The following is a 10,952-nucleotide window of genomic DNA, read 5'->3' on the forward strand; positions in this document are numbered from 1 at the left end:
TACAGCACTTTGGTCCTGTCCGGTGCATAAAGTGCTTCATAAATAAATTTGGTATGGTATGGTACAGTAGGTGCGTGTCCACTATGAGAGACATAATCTAAAAAATCCAGAAATCACAATGTATGTTTTTTTTTTTACTGTTTTATTTGTGTGATTTATGTGCAAATAAGTATTTGAACACCTGAGAAAATCAATGTTAACATTTGGTACAGTAGCCTTTGTTTGCAGTTCCAGAGGTCAAACGTTTCCTGTAGTTTTTCACCAGGTTTGCACATCCTGTAGGAGGGATTTTGGCCCACTCCTCCACACAGATCTCTAGCTCAGTCAGGTTTCTGGGCTGTCGCTGAGAAACATGGAGTTTGACCTCCCTCCAAAGATTCTCTATTGGGTTTAGGTCTGCAGACTGGCTAGGCCACGCCACAACCTAAATCTGCTTCTTCCAGAGCCACTCCTTGGTTATCAGGGCTGTGTGCTTTGGGTCATTGTAATGCTGGAAGACCAAGCCTCCACCCATCTTCAATGCTCTAACTAAGGGAAGGAGGTTGTTCCCCAGAATCTGGCAATTCATGGCCCCGCTCATCCTCTCCTTAATACATTGCAGTCTCCCAGTCCCATGTGCAGAAATACACCCCCACAGCTTGATGCTACCACCCCCATGCTTCACAGTAGAGATGGTGTTCTTGGGATGGTCCTCATCATTCTTCTTCCTCCAAACAGGGTTAGTGGAATTATGACCATAAAGTTCTATTTTGGTCTCATCTGACCCCATGACTTTCTCCCATGACTCCTCTGGTACATCCAGATGCTCATTAACTGCAGACGGGCCTTGACTTGGGCTGCTTTAAGAAGGGGAACCTTCCGTTCCATGCATGATTTCAAACCATAACATCTTAGTGAATTACCAACAGTAACCATGGGAACGGATTTAACAAACAACCAGACCCCCCAACCCCCCGAACCCTACTAAGAAAAGGATATAAAATACACAGATCAGACTTGACCTGAAACTTGCATTATCTTGGAACATTTTGACATAATAGAATGTACCCCTGAAGCATTCACTTGGAGCTTTCGTAAGTACCACACATCCTACAAAATTGATTCCAGTTACTAATGGCTAGTGTTGATCGTGAGTGAGTTTGCAGTCTTTTGACCTTAATTCAGCTCTGTGGAAGCCATTGGACATCAGGGGAAGCTCATTGAGTAACCCTAACATTAGCCTATTCCTATTTCCTTTGGGATTAATAGTTATTTCAAGCTCATTTGAGGGGAACAGAAGCACACATACAAAAGAAACATAAAATGACTGATCCAAAAATACTTTCTAAGTAAGGGAAGCTAATGGTTAATTAGCTCCACAGGTGGCTCTGTCTGGGAAAGAAACTGTTAAACAAACGAGAACTGAGCCACAGTAAAACCTGTGCCTATAGCGAGGTCTAAAAGAGAAATAGAACTAGATTGAAAACAGGCCAAACCCCAAACTCTGGAATTCACTCCCACCTGATATGTGTAATATTGAAACTTTACCTCTGCAAAAATCGAAGCTAGAAACTCATCTGTTCAAGACCACAAACCCCACTGTTTTTAAAATAGTGTATATTTGACGATGGCAGCTGTCAACCAGCTCCACAGGCGGCCCCGTCCGGGAAACTCACAGCCAGGCAGACAAGCTCCGTGCCAGCTCCCATGTAAGAGGATGAAGAGAGCACATCCAGTTAGTCACAGTTAGAGAAACAGGACTACACTGGAAAACAGGCCAAGCTCCAACATCTAAATGCAAAGTTTAGTGTTGATGGGTTGATAGGACTATTCTTATTCTCCTCAATTAATGAGGGAAAATTTGCTGCTCTTGCTTTACAAAGGCTCCTCTTATACAGCAGTAAACAATTTTTCCAGACTAGGTAGGATTCTCGTAGGCCTGTGGAGCGCCATTTTATCTCCAGTTTCCTAGCATTTAGCTTCACATTGTGCAGCTCTGCATTAAACCAAGGAGCCAGCTTTCTATTTTTAATGGTTTTTAATAAAAAAATATAAGTAGTATTGTTTAAACTGACATGTATACTGTGGTAACTGAATGTAAGAATATGGGCTTTCTGTATGGAAATGAATCTCTAAGTACCTGGGACCAAGCACCTGTAATTGTTTATGAGAGTGCATTTGTGCATGTAAAGTTTATCCAAAGGAAAAATGCTCACTAGTGGTTGTGAAGAGCCAAAGAGGCGCCCCTCCAGAGCACCAAGGCAAGCGCCGGGGTACCCAAAGCCACAAACGCCCAAAGGGACCCCAAGAGCAAAGGCGCCCAGGAGGGGCCAACCCAGGAAATCCAACCCCCCACCAAGGGAGGAGGAGAGATGGCCCAGAGGAAATCCCCCAGCCACCGCAATACAGGAGCCCCCGGGGGCCGTGGGGACGAGTCCATGTACTCTGCCGCAGCCAGCCCCCCTGAAGTGGATCCGGCCATGGGATATTTCCACAGGATATTTCCTGATTGCAATTGACCTGAGGGATTCTGTAGAGAGCAATTAATTGGTAGTACTATAGATTTAGACCAATTTATAGAGTATTCTGAGACTTTTGAGAAAGATTCTAGTAATCTAATCACTTGAGAGAGGCAAGTGTTTGAGTCCTGGAGATAAAGTAATACATCATCTGCGTAAAGACTAATTTTATGCTCTATTTTCATGCCTTTTATACCTTTAACTGTAATGATCTCAGAATGTTGGACCCAGAATTCAAGGCGAGAGAGGCAGTGAGATAGTTCAAAGCGTTTATTTAACAAACAGGTGCGCGGGGCTGCTCGTCTGCTGCGGGGCGGATCACTGCAGGGATAGGAGAAAACAGGTCAGTGACTGGATGTGGACCAGATGCAACAAACAGAGCAGACAGGGGCAAGGCAAAACTCGAGATCCTCAGGACAGAAAACTGGTCATAATCAGGAAAACAGACAGACTAAAGGTTGCTCGGAAACGTTTCACCAAAACACACAAATAACCTGGCACTGATGGGAGGCAAACACACAACTTGAATAGTAGAGGAACCAGGTGGAAATGATCAGTGATAATCAGCCGCAGAACCAATTAGACAGGGGAGCAAGGAGCAAAGGAAAAAACCAAACCATCAGCGCCAAGATCATGACAGAACCATCCCTTCAAGGGCGGGTTCCAGACGCCCCAACAGGCTGATCAGGACGATCCCCGTAGTGGGGGTCCTGATCCCAGATCAACCGGGCCGGAATCCAGGACGTTTCCCTGGGTCCATAACCCTCCCAGTCAACCAAATACTGGAGCCCACTGCCTATCCTCCTAGACCTGAGGAGGCGCCTGACCGTGAAGGTAGGGCCCCCCTCTCTGAATCGGGTGGGTGGAGGTGAACGGAAGGGAAAAAGGTCTCCTCTATCTCCATAAAAGAAATCCACCAAACCAGACTCAGAAGAAGGGGTAAAAAAAAATTCTGGTCCAGGCTCCGGGGGCGCCGGGGCTGAGGTTACTGGAGGATCTGGGGTTCTGAAAGTAACAACACGAGTCTTAGGTAACAGAAGAGCTGGGGAGGCTGGTGCGTCCCATCCTAGTTTTACCCCTAGAAGGACAAGAACTGAGGAAGTGTCCATCACTGCCACAGTACAGACAGAGATGACGGCTGATGCGACTTGCTCTCTCCTCCTTGGAGAGACATGTGCATCCCAGCTGCATCGGTTCGGGCTCCGGCATCCGAGCCGGACCAGGGGCCGACGTAGGAGCATAGGGTGCGGAGTGAAGAGCAGGTTGAGGGAAGGCGGTCATCAGTGCTCTCCTCTCCCTCCGACGCTCAGTGAGGCGAAGGTCAATCCTGTTGGCAAGGTCTTCCAGCTGCTTCAGAGTCCAGGGGTAGTCGCAGATCGAAAGCTCATCTTTGATGCTTTCCCGCAGCCCAAAGGAAAAAACATCCATGAGGGCGTCCTCATTCCATGAACAGTCGGCAGACAGCAGGTGGAAGTCAGTGATGTACTCCATCACTGACCGATCTCCCTGTCTGAGAGTCAATAGTCCCCGGGAGGCTTCCCTACTTGGAAGAACTGGGCAAAAAACTCGGATTAGTTCCAAAGAAAAATCGTCATAAGAGCTGCAGAGTTCAGGATTTTTCAGCCACTCTGACGTTCCCCATAATTTAGGCTTTCCCACTAACAGAGATATAACATAGCCACCCTGGCACGATCAGAAGGGAAAGCAGAGGGCTGTAACTCAAAATGAATCTCGCACTGAGTCAGGAAAGCTCTGCATTGATCAGGATCCCCTGATCAATGCTGAGCGGCAGCTGTCACAGGCGGAGAAGCTGGAGCAGCCTGATTACGCAGGTAATCAAAGATCTCCTCCATGCCTGATTCTAGACGGGAAATGCTTTGATCCACGTCATTTCGCCACTGCCCGTCTGCCGATGGGTCCATGTTTAGGCCAGGTTATTCTGTAATGATCTCTGAATGTTGGACCCAGAATTCAAGGCGAGACAGGCAGTGGGAAAGTTCAAAGCGTTTATTAAACAAACAGGTTAGCGGGGCTGCTCATCTGCTGGGGGGCGGATCTCTGCAGGGATAGGAGAATACAGGTCAGAGACTGGATGAGGAGCTGAATACGACTTGGAGCTAGTCACTGGCCTGATTCAAAGTTGAGTCCGTTGGCGAAGAACACAGCAGAATCCAGGAGGGAGGTTTGACTGCAGTTGCGGCGGGCGACACCCCCAGAGTTCCTAGAGAGCGAGGGGAGCAGGCGCCAGCCGATGCCGAGCAGCAACAGAGTCCAGAAGGGAAATCCGAGGCCGAAGTCAGAAGACAGTTCCAGGTTCAGAAGCCGGTAGAATCCAGGACCAGATGCGACAAACAGAGCAGACAGGGGGAAGGCAAAACTCGAGATCCACAGGACAGAAAACTGGTCATAATCAGGGAAACAGACAGACTAAAGATTGCTCGGAAATGTCACACCAAAACACACAAATAACTTGGCCCTGATGGGAGGCAAACACACAACTTAAATATTAGAGGAACCAGGTGGAAATGATCGGTGATAATCAGCCGCAGAACCAATAAGACAGCTGAGCAAGGAGTAAAGAAAAAAAACCAAACCATCAGCGCCAAGATCGTGACATTAACCACATTAGTTTGTCTGATTGTAGCAGCTAGATGCTCAAGCATCCCTGCCTGGTGCCCCTCTGGAGACAAAACCTGGAAGATGTTTGATCATTTGTCCTGACACAAGCTGCATTTGCTCTCCTGTTGACACTCCTTTCCCAGCGTCAATTTCTCAAGTTATATCCCCAGTGGCAGCCACCGCAGCTCCCTCCCCAGTTGCACCCACTGTAGTTCCATTCACAGTATCCGCTGATGTCCCTGGCTCTGGATTTGCATTAACCTGAACAATCTCTTTTTGAATATTTTCAGGGCAATTACAAACTGAATAGCCCTCCTGGTTACATCCAAAACACTTTATTTCCATTGTGAAAATAATAGTTTTCCACAATTGTGAAATCATGGCCATCACCCTTAAATTTCATTACTATGCTAAATACCTCAATATCATTTTTGAGAATCATAAACACTTGTCTTCTAAAAGAAACAACATGTATCAACTTTGCTCATTTGCAACCCGACAGGAGCATTTTCGTTGTCAACTCGACTTGACCATGATGTGAAAAATCCTTCAGCAACACATCATGATGAAAGGTGGAAAATTAGACAGGATGATTTTTTTGGTAAGGTTCATTAAAGGAAAACAGTAGTTTGCGTATTTCTCAAAACTATTCCACTCTCAACTACGCTGTTCATCTTGTCAATCGAGTCCACTGCATTGTTCATCCTGGACACTGCCTTTCCACTTTCAACCCAAAAAGTTTCCCTACAGCCAAACGACACTCCTCTATTGAAAAATCCATGGCAACTGGCATTTTAATACCGTGTCTACATGAAAGGCTCCTAAAGCCAGCAGCACTGTAACTTTTTCCAGCCATCACCTGCTGAAAAATTCACTATTAAAGCACCAGTGAAAATGTGCAAAACTAATGAAACACCATTATAAAAAGTTAAGTTTAAACCTTTAAAAAACCTCACACTTGTTCTTCTGCCACTCCACACATGCAACCGACACTCACACATGGGCACTCTAGAAAGAGAGAGAGAGAGATTTTAAATTTCTATTTAACACATTTTTTTAATAATCAACATAGTATCACAAACTATGTAACAGAAATTCCAACCAAAAAGAAAAAGAAAAAACATACACCACAGAATACATTACATTATTACATTTCCAAAAATGAGTTCTCCTCCTACCACACTACTTTCCCATAACTCCAGATGCCATAGAAAGTATCTAAATCTGAAACTGATTTGTAAAAATTTAATTCAAGCAATAGCCTAGACTTCACCAGATTAATAAAAAAAAAGTCAAGATTCCACACTTCCACCACATTTCTCTTTCTAATTATGTACACAGCCATTTGAATCTGTCCTAACAAAAAAAAATATTAATTGACATTTACACTTTTTTAGGGGTGTGAATTTAAATCCACAAATAAATCCATGTTTAGTGAACATTTCTCCATATCTGCTGAAAATAGTTCTCAAAAGCACAAAAAGAGCCGACAGACGAACACAGTAAAAAAAAAACAATGTTTCTCTCTCTTCACAAAATGGAAATTTTTCTTCCACAGAGGGATTAATAACAGAAACAAAAGAGTTAACAGCTACAATACCAGGAAGGATTCTCCATTTTAAATCTACATGTTTTTTTTTTTTTTTTTTGTTAGAGGAGGCTTATGCAACAATTTCCATTCAGGTTTGAATTCAGGTTTTAAAGAGAAATGAGTTCCCCATAATGTTTTACTGTGTCCATTCAGTTGGTGTTGATTGACAGTTTTTTACAATCATCCTATAGATAACTTTTCCAGAAGTTCCCTCTAGGGAGATTCTTTTATTGTCCACCGAATCCAAAAAAAGGGCCAGAGCAGTTCTTCATTCCAGGAAACAGTCTGAAGGATGGAAAAGGATCCAACAGATTTGGTGACACAGAACAGTCATAATAATCAGTCAAAAGCGAACATTCAGGTTCACTTAACTACTTAACCAGTAGCACAAAAGCTGACCGACAAATCAAACAGATTTTATTCCCAAATAGGCAGCGAGCTTAACAAGATCATCCAGCCGAGGTCTGGCCAGCTCCACTTCCCTCCCAAGGCAATAAACTTTTGCAGTGCTCGCTGGGCACTATGGGATTATATGAGCTTCTGCACCACAGCCAAAACATTTCATGTTCTTGGAGGAAGCAAAAACCATATAATTAAACCCATCGACTCTGAAATTAAAGGACAGGTTAAGCTCATTAGTTGGGTCTTTTAGGATAATTAATACCTGTCTTCTATGAAACGACATGTTTGAGAAGCACAGATTTAAAGCCCAAAGAAACCATCTTTATGGGTGAAACTAGTTGTCCATAGCGTGACAACTCCTTAACAAGGAGATCATTTTTAATAAATGGAGGTTCAACTGAGATGATAATCTTTTTAGCTCGAGTAACCAGTGGGAGGATGGGGGTGAAGGTGTCATGAATGAAAGGAGCAATTGTGATCTTTTTTGATCACATCTAAAGTGAATGATATGGTTGAAAGTTCCCTTTCAACCAAAAAATTCACTTTAGATGTTATCAAAAAAGATCACAATTGCTCCTTTCATACGGGAAGCAGATTTCACACTATCACAACCCATCACTCCTCCAACAGCTAAGGCTGCCTCCTCTACTGAACAATTCACTGTCGGTATGATTTTGATAGCATGCTGATGTGTCAACATTTCAAACTCCGCATCGGGCATGATGCCAAAACACCAAACTGAGCCGGTAGCAAGAGCTACCAGATCAGTATGGAACACCCACAAATTAATAATAATAATAATAATAATACATTTTATTTAACAGCACCTTTCTTGACATTAACTTAAGAACAGATAAACAGTATGAAGAAGAAAGTGTTTAAAAAACACCTTACGGGAAAAAAAGGTAGAAAGAACACTCAAAAAAACACTCACTCTGACACTCCCACTCCCGCCCACTCTCGCAAAGAATTAGGATTTTCAGTCCCACTCCGCCCGCACCTATAATAGTTTGTCCCGCTCCTGCCCGCAATTCTCGCATGATTCCGACGTTCGCCTACTGCTCAAGGCAATTTGTGTCATTAGTTTGAGGAATTGAACATGCTGTGCTTAGCTGAGCACATTACTGGCCGTTTCTTCACTGCATAGTGCATGGCACGTGTTATGTGGCATGAGCTGCAATATCCAACATATTGTGATGCATATATATGATATGATAAGACATAGACTGATAATTTATGACTTTATTTTACTTTTTTTTACATTTTAAAACATGTTTTTAGTTTGCGGGACTGCCGCTTATCACTGCTCCCGCCCGCGCCTGCACTGTGCGCTCTGCCACCCGCCTGCTCCCGCAATGAGCTTTCAATATTTGTCCCGCGCCGCACTGCTTTGCGTTGGGTCCCGCGGGAGTACCACGGGAGTGCAGGGCTCTAACTCCCATCTCAAGCTCCATGAACTCCGCTATTCACTCAGAGAGAGAGAATGATAAGGAAACCATTTTCTTTAACTTAATCTATTCTGTAGCTGATGTTCTTGAGGTTCTTGGAAGAATATCCATTATAAATGGTATTGATTGTCTCTGCTTTATGAATAAGATCCAGAGAGTGAACAGAACATTGGCCACAAAAGAAAGGTATAAAAACTGTGTACAGTATAACAGCTGATAAAAAGGATCTGGTTCCAATAAAAGATTGACTTGTTTAGCATCACATAATGTGAAGGAATAGACATTCAAAGGATAACACCTTCTAATGTTCCAGATGGTTTGTTTCAAACTTTATCACTATTTTTTGTTTTCTTTGTTTCAGCAGATATTGGTCAGCAGGGGGTTGTAGTACAACATAAGACCAGCCTAAGGAGAAGGTGTGAAAGCGTGACTGAAGGAAGTGATGAAACAGGAAGTAGAACCCTCCTAAACAGAATCTACACTGATCTCTACATCACAGAGGGACTAAATGAAGAGGCAATTATGCCACATGAGGTGAAGCAACTGGAGAAAGTTTCCAAAATCCAGAACTTCCATGATACTCCCATCAGATACCATGACATATTTAAAGCCTCAGCTGACCAACACGGACCAATCAGAGTAGTTCTGACCTACGGTGTTGCTGGTGCTGGAAAAACCTTCTCAGTACAGAAGTTCACACTGGACTGGGCAGAGGGCTTGGAGAACCAGGATGTCAGTGCGGTGGTTCTGCTTTCCTTCAGGGAGCTGAACCTGATCAGAGATCAGCAGCACAGTCTTCTCACGCTGCTCCATGTTTTCCATCCAACCCTCCAGAACCTCCCAGCAGAGAAGCTGGCTGTCTGGAAGCTTCTCTTCATTTTTGATGGCCTGGATGAAAGCAGACTTTCTCTGGACTTCAACAACAGTGGACTTGTTTCTGACATCACACAGAAGTCATCAGTCAATGTTCTGATAATGAACCTCATCAAGGGGAACCTGCTTCCCTCGGCTCTGGTCTGGATAACTTCCCGACCTGCGGCATCCAATAAGATCCCTCCTTCCTTTGTTTCCAGGGTAACAGAGGTACGAGGCTTCACAAACGCCCAGAAGGAGGAGTACTTCAGAAGGAGGTTCAATGATGAAGAGGAGAAGGCCAGCATAATCATCTCTCACATCAAGACCTGCAGGAGCCTTAATGTCATATGTGGAATCCCCGTCTTCTGCTGGATCACGGCTATCGTTCTAGATGATCTGATGACCACAGAGCAGAGAGGAGAGCTGCCCAAGACTGTGACTGACATGTACTCACACTTTCTGCTGGTCCAGATCAGGAGGAAGAAGAAAAAGTACCATGAAGGGCATGGTAGAAGTCTGCAAGAGTTGATGGAGGCTGACAAGAAAGTTCTTCTGAACCTGGGGAGGCTAGCATATGACCATCTGATAGAAAAAAACATTGTGTTCTATCAAGAGGACCTGGAGCAGGTTGGTCTGGATGTAAAAGAGGCCTTGGTGTGCTCAGGGGTTTTTACAGAGATCTTCAAAAGAGAAAGCTTGATCTTCCAGACACCAGTTTACAGCTTTGTTCATCTGAGTGTCCAAGAGTTTCTGGCTGCAGTCTACATGCTCCACGCTTTCACTAGCAGGAACACAGAGGTACTGAGACGCTTCCTGGGAAAAGACTACACTGAAACATTTCTGGACGATTTTCTGTTGAGAGTTATGAAGGAAACCTTCAAAATTGAAAATCTCCACCTCGAACTGTTTGCACGCTTTCTTCATGGCCTCCTTGTTGAATCTAACCAGAGACTCTTAGGAGGCCTGCTGGGTCAAATTGAAAACAATCCAAAAACCATGAAAAAAATAATCAGCAATCTTAAGGAGATAAAAAACGGTAATGGCTGTCCAGATGCAGCCATTAATACCTTCCACTCTTTGGTGGAAATGGGGGACCTCTCAGTTTATCAGGAGATTCAACAGTTCCTCAAATCAAAGAAAAGATCAAAAAAGCTTTCAGAGATTCAGTGCTCAGCTCTGGCCTATATGCTGCAGATGTCAGAGGTGGTTCTGGATGAGTTGGACCTAGAGAAGTACAACACAACAGATGAGGGACGACATAGACTAATGCCAGCTATTTTGAACTGCAGAAAGGCTCGGTGAGTCTGGGGGCTTCATGTAAAAAACCGAACCACAAACATCTATGGTACATTGTTTTACACATACACATAAGAGTGTCATCTCAACACGTGTGATCTCAAAGCCCTTTATAGAGACAATACTGTCAGATTTGTTAAATTTTTCTAAAAAAAACAGTTAATTGCCTCAAGTTATTGACTTGCAACACATGCTCTTCCTTGATGTGCGTAGGGGCACGATTTTCACTTGCATATAGCTCCA

At 44.0% G+C, this 10,952-nt stretch overlaps 1 protein-coding gene across 1 annotated transcript in view; it reads left to right on the top strand.

Moving 5' to 3' along the window:
* The window catches only part of LOC107104111 (protein NLRC3-like), a 38,988-nt gene that overhangs the window by 4,245 nt on the left and 23,791 nt on the right, over positions 1-10,952 (top strand). The window contains exon 3 of the mRNA XM_015404027.1: positions 8,923-10,711. Coding sequence (XP_015259513.1) covers positions 8,923-10,711 — 1,789 coding nt within the window. The remainder of the gene's footprint in view (positions 1-8,922; positions 10,712-10,952) is intronic.

The sequence above is a fragment of the Cyprinodon variegatus genome, unplaced genomic scaffold (genome assembly GCF_000732505.1).
Source record: "Cyprinodon variegatus isolate N-32 unplaced genomic scaffold, C_variegatus-1.0 Scaffold1618, whole genome shotgun sequence".
NCBI classification, from domain to species: Eukaryota; Metazoa; Chordata; class Actinopteri; order Cyprinodontiformes; family Cyprinodontidae; genus Cyprinodon; species Cyprinodon variegatus.